The sequence below is a fragment of the Monodelphis domestica genome, chromosome 4, assembly GCF_027887165.1.
Source record: "Monodelphis domestica isolate mMonDom1 chromosome 4, mMonDom1.pri, whole genome shotgun sequence".
NCBI classification, from domain to species: domain Eukaryota; kingdom Metazoa; phylum Chordata; class Mammalia; order Didelphimorphia; family Didelphidae; genus Monodelphis; species Monodelphis domestica.
The window spans coordinates 414303078-414325056 of NC_077230.1; the positions used below are offsets into that span (position 1 = coordinate 414303078).

Consider the following 21979-nt stretch of genomic DNA (forward strand, 5'->3'; position numbering starts at 1 on the left):
AAAATTCAGATTTTTCTCCCTCCTTCCCTCTACCAAGGCAGTGAATAGTCTGATATAATTTATATCTGTACTTTTCCAAATGGCTCATGTCCTGACAAAAGATGCATATCACACATACAGTAGGAATCTCCTGAAGGAAATATGATGAAAGATGGCATGCTGTGATCTGCACTCAGACTCTAACAATTCCTTCATTGGCTGTGGGTAGCATTTTCCTCATGAGGCCCTTGTAATTATCTTGGGAACTTGCTTTGCTGATAATGGTTTAGGCCTTCACAGTTGCTCATTATATAATATTTCAGTTACTGCATACATTGTTCTCCTGGTTCTGCTCACTTCACTTTGCATCACTTCCCATAAGTCTTTCCAGGTTTTCCTGAATTCATCCAGTTCATTATTCCTTCTGACGCAATAGTATTCCATTACAGTCACTTAACCCCATTTGTCTAGCTCTTGCCCTGCTGTCTTAGAGTTGTTACTTGTTACAAGGGGATCACTTTAAAAGACTGATATATATTAATTTAAGGTCGCCAAGGAATTCAGCTATGTAATTCCTAAATGAAAACTCAAGTCAGCAGTCAATCTTTTATGGAGTTTAATTACAATAGGAGGAAGAAAGGAATTAGAGATAGAGAGAGAGAAAAAGGGAGAGAAAGGAATAGGGCTTAAATACCCCTTCTGTTTAGGCTGGGCCAAAAGGCCCAAGCCCTTAGATATCTGGGGCAAAGAAAGGAGATCAGTCCCTATTACTCACGTGACCAAAATGGAGAAACAGTCTCAGAGGCCCCCACCTTCAGCTTCCTTCAGAGCAAGCTTCTCAGAGTACACTGCCACCACTCCGATCAACTCCTCAACCCCCACCCCGAGTCTCCAGACCCCCCTGATCTTTAAGGAAACCATCCAAGTTGCCTCCCCTCAGTTCTCACATCTACCAATCACTGTCCCTCAATTTCCCTGTGCCAATGGTGGCTCTAGCTTAACCCAGGACCGCCCAGAGGCTTCTGGCTTTTGCACATGTCTGTTGAAGGTCATATTTTCAAATAATTAAATCTTTGATCCTTTGCTATAGCCCTTTCTAAATCCTGTTAACCTGAGTAGGGTAGAGATTGGAATAATTAAATTTTGATCTAGGCTGCAGCCCTTACTCAATCCTGTTAGGACTGAATAGGGTGGAGATTGATTCCAAGTATCTCCATTGTATCAATTCTAAAATCAATTATGACTCAAAGAAATTCCTGTTCTATGCTTAAGCATAGGTCAAAGTCCTTTCCATTGTTCAGCAAAGGGTTTCTGTCCTAAAGTAATCTTAAGAAGGGAGGAGAAGGAACCTCCCATGCCAATGGGGTTCCCATTCCAATAGACTATCAGTAAGAAATTTTCCAAGTATGAAATATCCCAATGGTGAAATTTCCAACATTTATAAGTCTAAGGAATTTTGAGGTTTACATACTAGAACAGAAAAAATTATTGATCCTTTTGTTTTCACCTCACCTTCACCTCTTCCTATACTGGGCCCGTATCTTGTTAGATAGCCATCCATTAAAACAAAGACTAAAAAAGAAAAAATACATCAGCAAAACTAACTAGAAAACAGCAAATCAGTCAACAACCAACAAGCATTTATTAAGTGTTGTGCCAGTACTGTTAGTAGAGCAAAATAATGAAGCTCTCTAAGAGCATTCGTACTCTTTAGGGAGATAGCATGCACATATATGTTGAAATGACGGAATAAACAGAATCAGTGTATACAAAATAGCTTTAAACGGGTTACCTTTTTTGTAGAAGAAGGGCACAAGCAGCTGCAGGGAGCAGGAACAGGATATTTTCTGTAGAACGTGGTGGTTAAACTCTATGTGTCTTGGAGGAAAGGCAGTGGAGGCAAGCAGGGTGCATTCCAGACTTGGTGGTTTGGTCAGTGCAAGGCATGATGGTGGAGGAGAAGAGAGAAGGCGAGTTTGTCTGGACCAGAAAGTGAGGAAAAGGACTGGTCTGTACGCAGGAGGCTGGGCAGATATGGTGGGCTGTAAAGGATTTACTAAGCCAGAGGATCCAGCAATGAAAAGGGTCCACCTTACTGAGTAGGAAAGTGCGGTAGCTGGAGCTGTCTGGGCTTAAGGAAAATCACTGACTGGAGGGAAGGAAGGGTGGTTTTAGAATAGGGGGCACTTGAGACAAGGAGAGCAGTTAGGGGGCCATTGCAGTAGTCCAGGCAGCAGGTGAGAAGGGACTGAGCTAAGGCAGTGACCACAAGAATAGGAGAAAGGGGTCTGATGCAAGAGATGTAGGAAAGGTGGGAATGGCAAGATTTATCTGTTGATTGGATGGGTAGGATGAGGGAGGGAGAAGGGTAAGCTCCCTCCTTTGCTGACTGAGTCCACAAAGCAGAGACTAGAAGAATGCTGAATTCTTGATAAAAATTAGGACTTTCGGTAGAAGAAGGGTTAGACTTGGGGGTAAAGAGGATGAGTTCCACCTTGTGTATGTCGAATTTGAAATGTCTACAGGACATCCAGTTTACATTGATTGAGACAGTGTCTTTAGCAAAGATTAATTTGCAAAATAAACCCATAAAAACTCAGAGCAGTAACAGAATTTAGGAGGAAATAGAAAGGGACTTAAAGTTTACAAAGCTTGCTTGCTTGTTTCTCCCTCCCCTTGTTGATTCCAAGTAACCCTGGGGAGGTACTTGCCCAATTTTCAGGCTGGGAAAGTGAAGCTGAGGGAGGTTCAGGGACTTGCCCAAAGTCAGAGAGGTAGCTAGGAGATTTGTAAGCCAGGCCTTTTTTTGATCTTTTCCAAATCTTTGGTGAATCATGAAGATTGTGGTTTTAGGAAGTATAATGAACTATAAGCTGAGACTCTTTTATGCTATAGCTTTTGCCGAGGTTTGTGTATGAGGTTGTCAAATCAATTAAGCATTCCTTAAGTGCTTACTATGTGCCAGGTAATGTGGGCAAAGACAGGCAAAAGCATGCCCCCTGCCTTTTCATTCAAGATGCAACAAATTGTACATAAAAGCAGTGTAAATTGGTGGTAACCTCGGGGTGGAAGCCTGGGTGGTGGTGGTGTGGGGTGAGAAACTGCAAGACCTCTTCTGGAGGGAGGGTGTGATGAAACCGAGAGGCAGAGGTGAGGGGGGGGAGAGGATTCCAGGCTGGGCGGAGTGGAATGCGTGAAATCCATTGAGCTCCAGGAGAAGGAAATCGAGCCTTTAGATTTCGTAATGATTTTCTCTTGACTTTAAGTAGCTGTAATCAAAGAATACCTGACCTAGGGATGCCCTTGGTCAGATTTTTAAGAAGCTAGTCTCACTGGATGACCTGAAATGGCTTTGGCCGCCTCCTCCTCAGAGGATTCATCAGCCCACATCCTAATAGCCAGAAGAGGCATGAAGAAGTCTCGAAGAGCTGAGCACCATCGCCCATCTGCACGATGAAGCTTCAGACCCTTTCAGGCTCCGATGACTCAAGGGCCTATAAGAACAACACCTGCGCAGTGAGGCTGAAATCAGAACTGCCCGTCGTAATCCAAGAGTGGCCGAGGGCTGCTCCCAGCGAGTTCCATACTTGACAGACATCGATTCTGGTGGCATTGCACAGATTCTCTCTCCAAGTGTAAGGTTGCAATTGGCAAAATTGGGAAAAGTTAATAACAGATTCTGGAAAATATGTAAATATATTCAAATATATGTGGAGTAATGACTTTAAATAGTATGCCAGTTAACTGTTAAATCTGTCGTGGGGGTTCTTGTGTAACGTTATTGCTCGGCACTTAGCAACAACTTGTCTCTCTCGTACAATGACCATATGGTTTGAGCGTATTATTAGCTGTGGTTCATAGGCCTAGGATAAATGTGTATTTGGAATGAAAGTGCTTGGAGAAACAAGCCAAATATAAAGATTCATGGGAGATCTGTGTTAGGAAGTAGGGAAATGAACAGCGTATGTGAATCCCTCACTCTAGCCTCCCGTGTGGATCCTGAGGTCTCACAATCACTTGCCACATTTAAGGATGAAGAGATGGTTTTAAGAAATCATTTATTAAGAAGTATGGGTAAAGGGGAAATAGCCAAGCGTCTCAGTAGATAACCAGACTTGTAGGCATGAGGTCCTGGGTTCAGATGTGGCCTCTGACACTTCCTAGCTGAATGACCCTGAGCAAGTAATTTAACCCCAGTTGCCTAGTCCTTGCTACCCTTTTCTGTCTTGGAATCGATTCTTGAGTCTAAGAGACAGAAGGTGGAGGTGGAAGGAAGGAAGATGGGAAGATGGGAAGACTGCTGGAATTATTCCATTACATTATTTACCAAAGTGAAAGGTCAATAAAAGCCCTTTGGAACCCATTTCATAAGAGGTAGCCCAGAAGCTCTCTTTGAAGGCTATTTTGCAGAACTACTGTGACTTTAATCAGATGTCATTGTTACTGTTTTCCCAGCATGTGTACTTAGGTAGTAGATTTTTCAAGTTTGGGTAGCAATGCATTTAGAATGTCACTTTGTATCCTTTATTCATATAAACTTGATAAGTCAAAAACCTTTAACATTTGATTTCCGTCATTGGGTAACCTGTCATTTATCAGCTTAGTATAGTAAGTATTTGGTTCTTTGTGGTGAGAGACACTTTGAATATATCTGATTGGATTTCTGTCAAATTTAGCAAAATAGAAAATTTTCTTGTGCATGTTCTATTTCTGAACTTGAATATTCATTTGTAAGCAGAATTCTTTTTCCTTCCTCATTCTAAGTGCTTATTACCAAAATGAAGGATGGAAATTTCTTGTACCTTTTTTGTTTGAGTAAAGATGAATAAAAATAGTTTAATATATTTAATTTCAATTTTTTTGGAAATCAGGCCTTAACATAATTTTTTTAACCCTTATCTTCCATCTTAGAATCAATACTCCTTATGGGTTCCAAGGCAGAAGAGTGATAAGGGGGGCAGCTGGGTGGCTCAGTGAATTGAGAGCCAGGCCTAGAGATGGGAGGTCCTGGGTTCAAATGTGGCCTCAGACACTTTCCAGCTGTGTGACCCTGGGCAAGTCATTTGACCTCCGTTGCCTAACCCTTACTGCTCTTCTGCCTTGCAACCAATAATCAGTATTGATTCTAAGATAGAAGGATCAGGGTTTTAAAAGAAGAAGAAGAGTGATAAGGACTAGGTAATTGGGATTAAGTAATTTATCCAGGTTCATACAGTTAGGAAGTATCTGAGGCCACATTTGAACCCAGGACTTCCCATCTCCAGGCCTAGCTCCCTATCCACTGAAATGCCTTGTTACTCCTTTCAACAGTTTCCAATGCATCATATTCTGTAAGGCCAGAGAGAAAAGTAGATCAAGTAGACTAGAGGCACTCTAGTAGATGATTCTTTTTAATCACAGAAATTTTATGCCTCACTTTTAGGGAAATTCCATGAATGGGGAGCTAAATGCAGAAAAGAGCGACATTTATTTGTTTTACAAACAATTTTATATTAAAGCAATTCAATGAAAAATTTTAAAATGGTGGTAGTACATTTAAAATAATTTAAACACCTGACAGGTAATAGTGCCAGGCACTGTGCCCTGGGGATACAAAGCCAAAGCCAAAAAATGAACCCTGCCCCCAAGGAGCTTACATTCTGGGAGAAGCAGCATATACGTATATACAAGATAGTCCACGTATAGATTTTTTCTGGTTTTTCACAAACAAATTTGTTCCTCCAACTAGAAATTGAATAACTACATATGCATGGGACCTTTCCTGGTTGTTGGCCTATAAGGGAGAGTTGTTGCCATCTACTTATTCATTATGAAGATATTTAATTAGGAGGGTATATAGCCATTAGAAACTTCACTAGAGGCAGCTAGATGGCTTGGTGGATTGAGAGCCAGGCCTGGAGATGGAAGGTCTTGCATCAAATCTGGCCTCAGATACTGTGTGACCCTGGGCAAGTCACTTAACTCCCATTGCCTAGCCCTTGCTGCTTTTCTGCCTTGGAACTGATATGTAGCATTGATTCTAAGACAGAGGTTAAGACTTTAAAAAGAAAAAATACAAAGGTCCTGGCCATCAGACAGTCACCTACTGTTACTGTTTCTATTTCCTCTTTTTAAAGAATCATGTACTGGTATTTCCTTAGTTTGGCAATTTTAGGATTCTCAAGAAAGAATCATTTACAAGTTTGAAAGAGGGGGCAGCTGGGTAGCTCAGTGGATGGAGAGCCAGGCCCAGAGACAGGAGGTCATGGGTTCCAAACTAACCATAGACACTTCCTAGCTGTGTGACCCTGGGCAAGTCACTTGACCCCCATTGCCTAGCCCTTACCACTATTCTGTCTTGGAACCAGTTCACAGTATTGATTCCAAGATGGAAGGTCAGAGTTAAAAAAAAAAAGTTTAAAAGAAAGTATTTTGCATGGAAGTCCCCTGCGGAGCACACACAGAGGGCAGCTTTTGTCATCTCTGTCAGTGCTCCCTCCTTCTCTTTTCTTGGAGCACTTGGATCTCTTCTTTGCCCACACCTTTCACCCCTGCCTTACCTCATCCCCTACCCCACCCAAGACAGCGCTGCCTTCGTGGGAACTGGCCCGCTTTTCAGCTTTTCATTTGTCTCGATGTCTCTTGTCGTCGGGCCAGAGTAGGCTCTCCTGGTGTGTCCTCAGGGATCTCATTGTATGTAGCTTCCCATTTACCTGCATCCTGGAGCCTGGAAAATGGGCCTTCTTCATCTCCTGCTTCTTCCATGTGCTTGGTAGGCTGGGTGGCTTCTCTGCCTCCCCAGGAGGCACATCATTATCCGTTCAGTGCCACCTGCCAACAGGACTATCTGGAGGACATCAGGATCTTCCTGTACTTCCTTTTCAGCTGGGGACTCTCCCCCAGGACAGTGTCCAACAGAGGTCTCAAGCCAGCTGATCCTGGAGCCAGAGCCTTTATGGAAATATAGCCAAGCTTGAGCGATGCCTGGCAAACACCTCGCTGATATCTTTTGCTCTACAGTATCAAGCGCCCTTTATACAAACATTGTTATGGCGGTTAGGTGGCTCAGTGAAGAGAGTGCTGGGCCTGCATTAGGAAGACCTGAGGTCACAGCCACCCTCTGACACCACCCAGCTGTGTGGCCCGGGGCAAGTCCCTTCACTGCTGTTTGCCTGTTTCCTCATCTGTAAAACAAGGATCATAATAGCACCAGCCTCTGAGGGTTGGTGTGAGGATCAAGTGAGATAAAATTGGGAAAGCCTTTAGCACAGGGTCCCACACAGAGATACAGATTCTATGCTTATTGGAATCTTTTATTCCTTTATTATTTGTATGATGGTAAAAACTCATGTAAATAAAAGCATTAAAATGCCGTGCCCTCCACTTGGCTTTTACACCTAGACGTCATCCCAATAGTGATAGAAGCATTACTTTTGGGGTAGCAGAGTAGATGCCCATTGATTGGAAAGAGGCTAAACAGAGAATGGCACAGAAACGGAGCCGAGAATCTGGAAAGCATAAAAGAAGAATGAAAGATTTACACACCCTGATGCTAAAGCCAAGAAAACAGTAGACACTCTGACTACTACGATGTAAACTGAAAGAAAAGGACAAAACAAGTGCCAGTGACGAAGAACAAGCCTGCCTCTGAAGGAGGAAAGGAGCCGCCAGCCTCTCTTCCCCTCCCCCTGCTCCTTCCAGAATCATTTGTCATGGGTTGGCAGGAAGGATTCTGGGAGAAATTGTGATGTTATTAACAAAAGAACTGTCCCATCCTCATGGACTCATATCAGTTACCCCTTTTGTGATGTTATTTGGAGCTTGCATATCTAGCCATTGGGGTTCCTTTCTTGATTAATAGATTTGAAACTTCTGTGTGGCCTGTAAGTTTGGGCGTTTGCTCATTCCTTTCCTCCAAATAATGTTTTCCAAGATTATTTTATTGTCGTCATTTAAGGGTTGGGTTTTTTTGGTATCTGTTTATTTCATTTTATTTTTTAATTTGGTCCATTTCAAACATTATTCCTTGGTTACGCGAATCCTATTCTATTAGTCCCTCCCCTCTCCCCACCCTTCCCATAGCTGACATGCAATTCCACTGGGTATTACATGTGTTCTTGCTCAGAACCTGTTTCCATGCTGTTGATGTGTCACCATTTAGTGTTGAAGTCATTGATGATCAGAGTTATTTTGCTTTAATTTGATGGGTCTTACTGGGTTGTTTTTTTTAACCCTCACCTTCTAGCTTAAGAGTTGATACCAAGTATCAGTTGCAAGGCAGAAAACAAAGCCAGGACTTCCTGTGTCTAGGCTTGGTTCTCTCCCCATGGAGCCACCTATCCCCCCACCCCCATGAGTTCTTAATAGAATTTCTCTACCTCTTTATCCTCTACAACATGTTGGTGTAGACATACTTCATGATTGGTTGGTTTTCCCCTCACCAATGATTAGTAAGTTTGTTGGGGGGCAGCTGGGTGGCTCAGTGGATTGAGAACCAGGCCTAGAGACGGGAGGTCCTGGGTTCAAATCTGGCCTCAGCCACTTCCTAGCTGTGTGACCCTGGGCAAGTCACTTGACCCCCATGGCCTAGCCCTTACCACTCTTCTGCCTTGGAGCCAATACCCAGTATTGACTCCAAGACGGAAGGTGAGGGTTTAAAAAAATTAAATTAAATTAAAAGATTGTTGAAGCTGAGGATGGCCAAATACCCATGCAATGATTTGTTGCCTTCCTTATTTGCCTTTCAAAGAGAGCCCAGGAACAAGCCTATTTAGGTGCCTCTTCCTTCTGTCTTCTCGGTTTCTTTCAATCAAGAACACCCATATTGCTAGGACTGGGTTTACTCCTACATCCCTGGCCAACCAATTTCAGAAAGGAGTCATGATGGCCACAAGATTCACTATAGGATGAAACTTTTTTTTCCTCTTTAACACAGCCAATAGAGGAGGTTCTTTTGCTTGACCTGCTTATACAAGGGGCGGAGAGGTGGACAGTAGCAATAGTTAAAGTTTTGATGAACTAAAAACTGACATTCAGCACACTCTGCCTCTGTCATTGCCACAAAGGGTGGCACCTCCACAGGACCGAGGGCCGTTTTGTACTTCTTGTTCGGTGAGTTGTTGTGGGCCAAGAATTCTTCACCAAGTGGCCCGCCTGCTGGTGACTAAATGGAAGATTCATACAACACAGATACACAGTAACTGGGTTCAGAAGGGGAGCACTAATGACCCAAGGGGAATCTGGAAAGGTCTCTTAAAGAGATGGCACTAGGAGAATGAGCTTAAAGTGAGGAAAGAGAACATCCCAGGTATGAGAGTCAGCCTGTGTAAACCCAAAGAGGCAGGAGATTTGGGGTGTCATATATAGGGAAACAGCCATTAGGCCAGATATTTGAGAAAATACGGTGTGTCGATCAACTTGGAAAAGTAACCCAGATCCTGAAGGGCCTTCCTTTTCCAGCAGAGTTTGGCCTCTATTCTCTTTTAAGGATAGTAGGGAGGTTATGAAGCTTCAAGGACAGGGACGCGGCATGGTTAGTTCTGGGCTTTGGCATCCCTTTGGCAGCTGGGGAAGGATGGCTTGGAGAAGCTGGTGGGCTGGGATAGGAGCTGGAGGGCCAGCTACAGCCTGGGTTTGTGGCCCTGAAAACAAGGAATGGTTTTTACATTTTTTAATACAAGAACTTTATTTTAAAATGTAAAAACTTCTTAGCTGGGGCAGTAGTGTACCATCCCTAGGCTAATCCATTAGGGAACCCTTGAGAGCCTGCACTCATGTGGTTATGGTATAAGTAGAGGAAAGGATGTGGATTAGAAACATATTGTAGGTGGCATTGAGAGATGGAAGGGCCTAGGTTCAAATTTGACCTCAGTCACTTCCTACCTGTGTGACCCTGGACAAGTCACTTGACTCCCATTGCCCAGCTCTTACTACACTTCTTCCTCGGAACTGATACTTAATATTGATTCTAAAGCAGAAGGGAAGGGTCCAGAAAAGAAAGATAATTTTGATGGCGGAATCAACCAGGTTTGACAGCTGATTGAGGGGGTGAGGCATACAGAAGAAGGTATCAAAGGGACTCCAAGATTCCCAGCCTAAGTGACTAGAAAGCAATGGTGCCCTTGAGAAGAATAGGGATGTTAGGAAGAGGCAGCTTTCAGAAGACAACAGTTGGGTGTAGGGCAAATGAAGTTTGAGTGATTATGGGACAGGCAGGTAGAGATGTGGGACAGTAGCAGTCCCGAAAAGGCAGTGGGGAGGTCAGGGCCAGGGAGTTGGGGAGAACCACCAGAAAGCAGGTTCTGAAACCCAGGAAGGAGGAGAAGGGACCCAGGAGGTGGGGAGGTCAGCATCACAAGAGGCTGCCGAAAGATCCAGGAGGGGGACGATGAAGGAAAGGCCACCGGAGTCAGCAAAGGAGCCATCACTGCTGATCTTGCCTGTGGGGAACAAGCCAGAGAGCAAGGGACAAGGGACTGAGGACGGAGGGGCAGCCAAGCATGTTACTCAAGGCAGATGTCCCATTACACCACAGTGTATGTGGCAGCACTTAATTGGAAACGTGATCGTTTGGGGAATGAATAAAGGAATCGTGGCGCTGTAAGAAACCACAAATCTGAGTACATGGAACCAGGGACTGCAGAAATGGGAAGAACAACCCAAAACACCACTTGTCTGGCCCTAAAGAACCTTGAGGGAAACGGTCCTCTGGGGGCTGCCAGGGATGGGTGTGGGTGGAACAGCGTGGACACTGCCAGACTCAGCAGTAGGCTGCCTGGCTTTGCTGAGCCCATTCATTATATTTCCTTTTTCTTCTTTGTTACAAGGGATGCGTTTCTGGGGAGGGAGGGATGTTTGGAAGTGAAAGTAATGTCAGTTTAGTCCATTTAGAAATGTAAAGCCAATAAAAAGGTAGCTGAACTAAATCCTACTCTTGGCCTTGAGGGTGGAAGGGAGAGCAGAGAAAGGAAGAAGTGGGGAGCCAGGGGAAGCTGCACGGCTGTGAACGTAGACAACTTTTTCTGGGACTTCAGCTGCACAAGGGACGAGTGTTACAGCACATATAGGTCAATGATAACTTGGAGGAAGGAGCCTCCCAGGTTTCTGGCCTTGCCCTGGATGATAGCTGATGCTTTAGGCTCAAGGGAAGGTTTTTTGAGGACGGGGAATGTGTCTAGGCTGCAGGAAAGATCAGTCCTAGGAAAACAGACTATTTCCAGGACTATTTTTTTAAACCCTCACCTTCCATCTTAGAATCAATACTCTTGGTTCTAAGGCAGAAGAGTGGTAAGGGCTAGACAATGGGGGTTAAGTGACTTGCCTAGGGTCACACAGCTGGGAAGTGTCTGAGGCCAGATTTGAACCCAGAACTCTCATTTCTAGGCCTGGCTCTCAATCCACTGAGCCGCCCAGCTGCTCCTTTTATGTTCTTCTAATAAACAATAAGGTCTTCTTGATTTAGGAAGCTGAGCAACAACTAGATCTCTACAACTGTTTAACTCATTGAAAATGTTTATACTTTTGTCACAGCATGGAGAATATGGAAATATGTATTGCATGAAAGCACATGAAAGCATGAAAGCAACCTATATCAGCCTATTTAATACCGCCTTGGGGAGGAGGGGAAGGGAGGGAAAGAATCTTAGTCACATAATGTCAGAAAATAATTGTCACAAATTGTTTCTATATATAATCAGAAAAAAAAGAAAGTTAAAAAATGCCATATGCTGTCTCAGACAGATTGCCCTGGTGTGCCTCGACAAGCCAAATTCTCTTAATTTTGTTTGAGATTTCCAATATGTGATTTGCATTTGAGCTAGTGATATAGGAACAGCTAAAAATGGAGAGGGCGTTTGCTGAATTTTGGCTGAATTCAGAGCTTTCCTTGATGGTGTATTGCTCAAACAGGCGTGAGGTCAGAAGGAGCAAAGATGATCAAAGACAGGTATTGGTCTGAGTTAGTTAATAGAACCTGAATCGTGAGTAAATGGAAGTTATTTAATTTCTTTTTAAGGCATCAGTGTCTTCCTGACGGAAGTTCCCTTTTATCCACTATGGAGATGGAACAAGAAAAAATCAGTCTGGGCAAAGAGATGAATCCAGATTCAGCCTCTTACCGCTGTTCAGCATGTCATGGCGACGAGGACTGGAGCTATGGGAATCCCATCCGGGGTCGAGCCAAGTCTCGGAGTTTGTCTGCCTCACCTGCCCTGGGGAGCACAAAAGAATTCAGGTACACTACCTACACAGGAAGAGGACTAGTTCCTCAGTATCCATCACATGGTTGAGGGCTGGGACATATGTTTTGGAAGTAGATTTTTGGGGCAGCTGGTGGCTCAGTGGATCGAGAGCCAGGCCTGGAAACAGGAGGTCCTGGGTACAAATCTGGCCTCAGACACTCCCAGCTGGGTGACCCTGGGCAAGTCCCTTGACCCCCATTGCCCAGCCCTTACCACTCTTCTGCCTTGGAGCCAAAATAGATGACATGCTCATTGTTCTTTACTAACTCTAACCCAGGAATTACCAAACCTGTCTGCCCCGGTCACTGCACAATTCAGTGGCACTCTAGTTCCAACTAGAATTATGATAGAAAGTGTTAGACTTTGAGGCTGTTGAGTTCTCTGGGGCTGCTGGCAAAGGGTAACAAAAGGCTTAGGTATGAAATCATGAGGCCAACCGCAGAGAACGAGGTGAGAGTGCATGTGTGTTTGTTCAGAAGTCCTGCTGACTGAGCTCAGGGCCTCCTTATTAGAGTCACTTAACCTCTCCTTCCTTGAGCGCCGTTGGCTCTCTGATAGCAGGTTCTTGCGTCTCGTGGATCTGGTGCTTTCTCCAGGGACAGACTGGCCCATTCCTCGCTGCCCATCTTGTATGGTCTCCTTCCTGTCTTTCCATAAGTTTATATGGGCTAGTCACCTAATATGTCCCTCTTTGCATTCTCCAAATGCCTTGGAAAACAGAGGAGCACATGGCTGCCTGCTGGAAGAATATTCGTATTAAAGAAATAAATCTTTCAGGAAGAAGCCTAGGGCCATTCAGAGCACTTGGCGGTTTTGAAAAGGCAGGAATCTCTTCCATTCATTTCTAGGCCCAATCCATTGTCCATTGTAAGATACACACCAGTACTAATGAGCACAGCTAGGCCTTGATTAGTAATGAATCTACTTCGTGAATCCCCCGAAGGGGTTACTCTCTAAAGTCAGAATTATGTCAACTGTGGTAATTGATTCAAGCCCAGTGGAGATGTACTTGGTGAATTTGAAGAAAGTAACCCCTGGACAGGCTTGTTCTTCTCACCAATTTGGACCACACAGTCCTCATTTTTATATAATTCTTGAAGATGTGCAAAGAACTTTTCTTGCACTAACCCTGTAAAGCAGGTAATAGTATTCCCATTTTATAGCTAATAAAACTGAGACTGAAGATAGCAGAAGACTTATTCAGGATTACACAGGTAATAGTGAAGTCAGGATGTAAACCCAGATCTCCAAGTCTAGCAAAAACGTTTATATACACATTCATTTTAATATATATGTTAGAAGATCAAGTCCTCTGTAAAACTGAGCTATTGTTAATATTCTACTTATTTTCATGTAATGCTTATACAGAAAAATGTAGGCAGTAATGTGGAAGATGCCTAATAAATACAAGTCAGGGTGATACTTTCCTTCTGGTCATCTGTTTTCTTAGCATAAATATGGTCCTTCCTCAGTGAGCGAGCAGGAGAGAGCCAGACTATCCCTGGGTCTCTTGGCTGGGGGGATGAGTTAGTCATATTTTTTAGGTTAAAAGTTTAATTTCTTTTCTTTAGAAAAAGATAAAATAGAACCTAAAGAAATTTAGCAGTGGAGTAAAAGCATACCCTTTCAAATAATTACCTGGTCAAGAATTATATCCAGAAAGGAATAATTAGAATTTTTTCCCCTTGGCCAGAATATTCGGTATATTGGCCTCCTTTTATAATTATGCTTTATCACTCTTCTGTTACTTTATAACACTATTTTAGGATCAATAAAGTAATTCAAAATCATTTAATAATTCACAGTGCCCCAATCATCTCATTCTAAGAATGCTATTTCCTAGTGAGAACGGTACTGTGATCAGTGATAAAGAAAGCCACTATGCTCTTATCCAAGGTCTGTTGAGGGAAGAATGTGAATCTTTTACTTGCTAGACAGCACAATTCCTAAAATTTTTTAAATTAAATTTTATTCTTCCAATTAGTCAAAACATGCATTATCTCTCCACTTCTCCTTGTATGCTTGAGTCCATTACCTCTCTGTTAAGAAGAGAGTAGTATATTTCATCACGAAGGACTCCTAGAATTACACTGGCATCTAGCTCATCGAAGCAGAGGAGAGGGCTTTGTGTCATGGATTTCTGAACACCACTGTCAGCAAATCATCTTGTAGACAGAGGTCTACAATCCCAGTCCAAGCAGAATGGGCTCAGAGCTACTTCATTTACTTAGAGTTGGCCCTTTCTGTCCAACGTCCTTTTTTTAGCCTCATTTTCTGTCTTTCCTTTTTTAAAAGAGTTATAAAATGCAAGCTTCCATTTCTGCTAACATTCTTAAATGACAAACATAATTTCAGAGGTCTAGAAGTCTCTGGTGTAGGTCTGGTGAATGTTTTCCAGAAGCAGACATGGTCTTTTTATGGTTTGCTTGCACATCAGAAGCTTTTGAAATGACTTTCAGGATTGCAGTGTATTGTCCCTTGGAAATGATGGGGCACAAACCTAGACCTGTCCCTGGTGGGGCTAGTAGAGCCTGTATGATCTCTACTGACCGTACACTACAACTTAGATTAAATTTGAATTTTGGGGGGCAGGTGGGTAGCTCAGTGGATGGAGAGCCAGGCCTAGAGATGGGAGATCCTAAGTGCAAATTTGGCCTCAGATCCTTCCTAGCTGTGTGACCCTGGGCAAGTCACTTAACCCCCATTGCCTAGCCTTTCCTGCTCTTCTGCCTTAGAACCGATACCCAGTATTGAAAAAATTGAATTTTCAAAAATAATTTTTATTCTTTTTTTTGTTTTGATGTCACCTATATTTTCCACTATAATCTCTTGTTTGTCCTTCATAATAAATGAAAAAATAAACTAACCAATGAGATAGGTCATTTATGCCATATTCCACACCTGTGGTCCTTTATCTCTGCAAAGAAATGGGGGAAGGTGCCTTCTCGGAGCTTTGATCACAGTCATTTTTTGTTATATGTTGTTTTCCTGGCTCAGCAGACCATTTCATGTCATCTATCAGAGACGTCTTTCCACGCATCCCATTTTTCTAGCATGGTAATAGCCTGTTATAACTTTTTATGTGCCACAGTTGGTTGAGGAATTACCCAGTTGCTATGTTAAACTACTTGGTTTCTGGTTCTTTGCTGCCACAAAAAAATGTGGCTCTAAATATTTTGTTGTATATAGGACCTTTTTGTCTTTGATGTCCTTGCATTATATGCTTAGCATTGGGATTGATCTCTGGGACAAAATGTGTATATTTTAGTCTCTTTTAGCATCTTTCCAAATTGCTTTTCAGAGTGGTTGTACATATTACTCTTCTATCAAGAATGCGTTTCTTTCTGGCTTTCTATAACTCCTCCAAAATTTACTATTTTCAGATTGCATTTTTAAAGTTCGTGTGATTTCTTACTTTTTTTTTTCCCCAGCAGGTATTTCTTAAAATCTTTTACGTTAATGTAATAATCAGAAGCATTTTCTTTTCTCTTCCCCTTTTCTCCAAAGGAGGACCCGATCTTTGCATGGGCCATGCCCAGTGACCACTTTTGGACCAAAGGCTTGTATGCTGCAGAACCCCAAGACTATCATGTAAGCTGACTTTCTTTTCTTTTTCGCTTCACAATAAATATTTAAAGTTTAACTTTTTGATGTGTAAAATAATAATATGTATTCAACAAACAGTCAATAATGTACAAAAGACTATGTTTGTTAGTTACATAAATAGGAAAAGTAACTCGGCCTCTATCCTTAAGGAAATTAGATTTTGTTAGGGAATTGGGATATACACAAGTAACCATGAGACAAATCAGATGATGATGATGATGATGATGATGATGATGAAATCTAAAGGAGTGATCAGATGCACTTAGGAGAGACTAAAAGATAAAAATCTGTTGGAGCTAGGAGGAAAAGGCTGGGATCCAATAAAGATTCGGATTCCTATAACTAGAGATGGAGGAGTGAGGCAGATGGAGGACAGCTTATTCATCCTTGATGGGAGAATAATCCAGTTTGACTGGAGCCCAAGAAAGTAGATCAAAATCCGACCGTGGAGAGCTTTGAGTACTAAACTATGGTATTCATATTTTATTTGGTAAATAATAAGGTTTTGGGAAAGGAGTGACGGATCAGACCGTCTAGAACGGCAAGAATGTCGAGGATAGATTGGAAAAAAGGTCACAGTGTGGAGACAGGGTGCGTTAAGAGATTCCAGATGAACTGTAATGGACTGAAGGAAGGTGATGATAGTGGAAATGGAAAGAGAGGAATAGAGAGATATTAGAGATGCTAGAGAGTTACTGAAGGCCGATTTGATAGGACTGAACTGACTGATAAATTTGGAGGATGAGGAAGAGGGGCTTGTCAAGGAGAATTCTAAAGGTTCCTTCCTGAACGATGCTAGGGGAATTGTGGTACTGTCAGTAGAGAAGTTCAGTAGTTAGAGGGGTTTTAGAAGAGAGTTGATGACTTCAGGTGAGGACCTGTCATCCACAGGAGGATGTCCAGCAGGCATTCAGAAATGGGGACCTGCAGTGATGGGTTTGAGAGTCACTTACATCATTAAATTCATAGCCAGGGCCTTGAAGGAGGAACCAAGAGATTGAGAAGGAGTGGTCAAACAGGTGGGAGATGCACCATGGTGAGAGTAGCAACATGGCAGCAAGAGAAGGAAGGAAACTGTCTCTAGAAGGGGGGGTGGTCTGGGGGCAGGTACGTGGTCAATGAATAGAGAGCCAGGCCTGGAGACAGGAGGTCCTGGTTTCATATCTGCCCACAGACACTTGCCAGTGTTGTGACCCTGGGCAAGTCGCTTAACCCTTGTTGCCCTTCTTGCTCGTCTGCCTTGGGGCCAATACACAGTATTAATTCTAAGACAGGTGAGGGTTTAAAAAGCTAGATAAAGCGGGTGGGGGCAATGGTTGCTCATGTTAGATGCTGCAGAAAGCTCTTGTGTTCCCTTACCAGTCCTGTCCCATTAGAGCCTTTCCCCAAAGTCTGTTGAGAGCAGGGGGGAGTGGGAAATGGCACTGCTCAGCGGAGAGGGGGAAATGGGAAAGGAAGGGCCAAAAGACTGAAGACACAGATTTGAGGTGCGCAGAGGATGGCGTTTGAGGCCATCTCTAGGGGCAGTGATGGGGCCTGTCCTGTATCTCTGGTGGAGCCAATTGAGGGGGTGCCTCCATAGAGGGGGCCAAAGCCACGTAGGTGTCTCATTTCAGCATCTCATCTTGGAGACGTTTGTTCAGGAGAGAGGGAACTAGATTCTGATCTGTTGTCTAGTGTGTGAGATGACTCTTGGCTATGTATTAATTAGTAGGAGAAAATTTACTTGGTGGGGATTAAAATGGTTTTGTCATTCAGTCATGTTGAACTCTTTGTGACTCCATTCATAGTTTTGTTGGCATAGATACTGGAGTGGTGGGCCATTTCCTTATAGATGAGGAGGAAACTGAGGCCAACAGGGTGAGGTGACTTGCCCAGGGTCATGCAGCTAGTGAGTGTCTGAGGTCAGATTTGAACTGAGGAAGCTGAATGAGTCTTCCTGTCTCTAGGGCCAGCACTCTGCTCTTTGGTGCCACCTAGCTGCCCATTAAAATGGTACATTATGAGTGTTAAAGTGGTGTAAAGTTCATAAATCTCATCTGATTTCTCAGGCTTTACTAAAAAGATAGATTGAGGGAAGATAGGAAAGAAGTAACTGATTTCATGTTAATGTTCCTGTACTTGGTATATACATGTATTAGTGTTTTTAAGCTGCGAATAGTTCTTAAGCCTCCGGTCCCCCAAATCTCTGGAGATACTTGGCAACACTGCTGATGTTTTGGTAGCTTTCCGGGGAGGCTGAGACTACGTCCTCATTTGAAGGAGGCGACCAGATAGTGCTGGTGTGTGAGACGTTGAGATGCTGGCTAAAAGTAATGGCTTGGGACGGCTAGGTGGCACAGTGGCTAGAGCTTCAGGCCTGGAGTCGGGGGGTCCTGGGTTCAGTTTTGGCCTCAGACACTTGCTAGTGGGTGAGCCCTGGGCCAGTCACTCAGTCCCAATTGCCTGGGCCCTCCTGTTCTGCCTCCGCGTTGTTACTAAGAAGGAAAGGGTTAAAAAAGGAACAAGGAAGCCTCTTTCCAGCAGTTTCTTCCTTACTTGTGGACAAGCCAGGAAACGAATTGGCCCTCATCCTTGTATCATCCTTGTGATTAATTTTTAACTCGCCCTGAGCGAGTTCCTCGGGGAAGCTGGCCTTTTACCTTCTTAACCACTTACGTTGAGCAATCCCGGGGCAGAGGCTTTCCCGTGGCACGTGCTTGACGAATACTGGGCCAGTTACCTTGCAGAGCAGACCGAGCGTGCTTCTTGGCCATGTTGCCCACACCAGAAATCCGTTTCTCTGCAAGCACACGGAAGAAGGCTTGCGTGTGAAAGATCACCAGAAGAGGCCTTCCAGCTCCTGCTTTGGGGCCCTGGGGACTTCGAGGGTCTTTTCCCGTCCAGAGACGGGCCCGCCGCCGCTGCCGCCGCCGCCGCCGGTTCCTGTGGGCCGTGGTGCTGCTCGGCATGGTTGGCCTTCTGGGCCTCTCGGAAAGGGCAGCCAGGCCTCCTGCCAGCAGTGGCCCCCGGTGTGTACAGACGGAGCCTCTGGCACGCTGCCTCCAGCCCCACTACAGGCCCGCTGGGCGCTTTTTGCTTTCTCGGTGTCCTCACCCCGGCCAGTCTCCCTCCCTTGACCTCCACCTCAGCCCGTGCTGTTGGGCCGGCCGGCTCCCTGCAGGCTCCGCCCCCTTGTGGCGAGAGCCCCTCCCCCGGGGCCGAGCCAGGCCGGGGAGAGAATGGACTGACTGGCTTCCACCCTTGGCTGAGGGCGGAGAAGGTGGGCCGGGAGGAGGACGCTGGGCTGCTGAGGCCAGGCAGAAGGAGCTCCGAGCACCTTCCCTCCTACCTGGAGGCACGAAAGCAGTTTGAAGCTCAGGCTGCGGGGCTGTGATGGCTCGCTTCTCTCAGAGCTGAAGCCCAGAAGCCGGTGGCAGGCTCTCTGGGAGGGGCCCCGGGGAGAGCCTCTGAGCGGCACTGGACGGTCTTCAGAGGCCTCCAGAAGATGGCCCAACGCCGTGCTTGGGAATGAGAACTCGAGCCTGCAGCCAGGTGGACGCAGCTCAGTGCATGGCTGGGAGGCTTCGGGCGTGTTTGCAGTTCGGTGAGCTTAAACCTCCCTCTGCCTGCCAAGAGAAACCAGATTCTTTTGGCGATGGCAGCAGCCTCGTCGGAAATAAGGGGGAGCTGGTTCAAGGAGTAGAACTGTGGTTTGGGAAGAAAGCCATGAAGCTCGTAAGGGGTGTCATGAACGACGTCTCGTGGAACAGAGCTGCCTGGAAGTGGTGAGTACCGCTGCGCGGGCGGGCGCCACTGGCCGCCCTCTGGTTGGGGAGACTGTGTCGGTCTGAAGAGTCCGGGGGGCTCGCTGCCTCGGAGCCCAGCCGGGCCGCGTGACGCAGCAGCGCGTGCTTGTAGGCGCACAGATGTCGATAGGACCGACAGGACTACCAAGGGCAGCTCGTGCTGAGGCTCGCTTGGGAAGCTTCGGGGCGAGTCCCCCAGCCCTGTCTTCAGGGGCCCGTCTCGGCAGGCTGGAGAGTGACGGGGGGGCGAGCTTCGCGAAGTGTGGGACCCGGGTGCGATGCCCGGTCATGAGCTCTGCTGCCGGGCAGGCTGTGGAAGCGCCACGCTGAGCCCCGCCGCGGTGCTGCCGGGCAGGCTGTGGAAGCGCCACGCTGAGCCCCGCCGCGGTGCTGCCGGGCAGGCAGAGTCCTTGTTGTCGGCTGACAGACGAGCTTCGTCTGCGGGGAGTCGGGCAGGGGCACCCCCGACAGGGCCAGGACGGCCGCGCGCCGGCCTCTGCACCCTTGACTTCGCTCTCCCGCTTCCTATGCTCTGGGTTCTGCAGCTTCCTCAGAGAAGGGGCTCCTTCCGGCCCCTCCTCTGTCATTCTAGAGGTCGGCTTTGGCTCGGCGGGGCCAGCTGTTCGTGGCTCTTCCCCCCGCCGACCCTCTGAGGAGGGCAGATACAGGTCACTTCTTGCTGCCCGGGCAGTCCTGGAGAGCTAGGAGACAGAAGCCGGCCGTGTCTGTCATCCACGGGGCGGGAGGCGGGAGCTCGCCCTCCGAGGGCCGACACGGGGGGAGACTGAGAGCACACGGGGCGTGCGGACAATCACCAGCGGGGGTGCTTCCACTCAGCCACCGTGTGCCCTGGGTGTGCGGTCTGACCTCGGCCACGTGGGCCGGCCCCTGTGGGCACGAGGGCTCCCCCGGCCCTCCAAGCCTGGCCGTTTCAGGGGAGTCCGCGGATCGAGACGGCGGACTGTGCACGGCGCCGGGGCTGTTCTTGGTTGAAGCAGGACAGACAGACAGAGCTCTGAGCTGAGCAAGAACTGGCCGTCCTTCACGTGGAGGTCATCTTGGACGGCACGTGCCCAGAGACGTGTCAAAAGCAAGGACAGGCTCTTGCGTGAGGGGGCGGCGATGGGGCTTGGCCACGAGTCCTCCCTTCGCTTCCTTTACACGAACCGTTTTCTTTCTTTCCCCAAACAGGCACATTCAGGACCCGGCAAGCCAGCGGTTGACATGGAACAAATCTCCAAAGAGTGTCCTCGTAATCAAGAAGATCCGAGACGCCAGTCTCCTGCAGCCTTTTAAAGCCCTCTGTGTGTATCTCATGGAGGTACGTCGGGGCCGGGCGGCACTTTGTAAGAGTCCTCGCCGCGGGCTGCGCGAGGTCTGGCTCCGGTCATGGGTGAACGTGGTCGGGGCGCGAGTATGAAGGAAGGAGGCTTCTGGGTAGTCACCTGCAGAGATGAGACCGACGTGTGTGCTGACAGGCGGGGATCCTGGGCTTTAGGGTGGCGGGGCAAGCTCCTCCGCGACGAGCCTGGTGAGCGGGCCTTGGCATGTTTGTGAGCGTCCGTGCGCTTGTGTGCGTTGCTCTTAGGAAAACAACATGATCGTCTACGTAGAAAAAAAAGTTCTAGAAGACCCTGCCATAGTGAACGATGAACACTTTGGAGCTGTGAAGAAGAAATTCTGCACCTTCAGAGAAGGTGATCCCTCTGCAGAGCTGTAATTCCGCCCAGTTATCCCTATCCAAGTTAGCGGCGCCTCGGGCGTCGCGGGGTGGGGAGAGGTTTGGCTTTGAGGCATCGCTCAGCGGTAGCCGTCGAGGGGTTGGACGGAGGCGGCCGTGAAGGCCCTGCTCCCTTGGACTCTCCCCCGAGAAACGGTTCAGACAAGCCCCTCGAGCGCTCCCTGGGCCTGGCGCACCACGGCGGGCGAGCCGGAAAGCTGACTTCTGAGCCCTTCTGTCTCGCTGCCTTCCAGATTACGATGACATCTCCAATCAGATCGACTTCATCATCTGCCTGGGAGGAGACGGGACCCTGCTCTATGCTTCTTCACTCTTCCAGGTAAGCTTGCCGGGCCACAAGAGGGAGCCGCGCCTCCCGTCTCCTTCAGCTCCTCCTTGCTCTCCATCTCGTGGCCCTGCCCTCGGCAACTCTGAAAGGCCGCTTGGCGTTGGCGTTTGGGGTCAAAGCAGGTCCTGAAGTTTGCAGAGACCTCGCTGTTGTTTAGAGAGCGTTGCAGGAGTGCCAGTAGGTAGCGTCAGGGCCTGACCCAAGGGAGGAGCGAGCGGGATGGGGAGACTCCCCGGAGGACCTACATGCGGCCGGCGAGGGAGAGGAATGAGGCAAAGACTACGGATCGAGGGGATGCTGGTGCCTCTGGGAGCAGTCG

The 21979-nt window shown here is 46.6% G+C and overlaps 1 protein-coding gene across 6 annotated transcripts in view; it reads left to right on the forward strand.

Annotated features, from left to right (window-relative positions):
- NADK (NAD kinase) overlaps positions 1-21979 on the forward strand; it is a 50766-nt gene that overhangs the window by 25781 nt on the left and 3006 nt on the right. For 4 of the 6 annotated variants that reach the window (XM_056796015.1, XM_056796019.1, XM_056796016.1 and 1 more), the window contains exons 2-6: positions 11972-12190; positions 15705-15788; positions 20783-20912; positions 21180-21288; positions 21566-21651. In XM_056796015.1, the coding sequence (XP_056651993.1) occupies positions 12012-12190; positions 15705-15788; positions 20783-20912; positions 21180-21288; positions 21566-21651 (588 nt within the window). In that variant the 5' untranslated portion in view covers positions 11972-12011. Of the gene's footprint in view, positions 1-11971; positions 12191-15704; positions 15789-15855; positions 19571-20782; positions 20913-21179; positions 21289-21565; positions 21652-21979 lie in introns of those variants that run through there. The other 2 variants (XM_056796017.1, XM_007481102.3) reach the window with 2 other exon arrangements.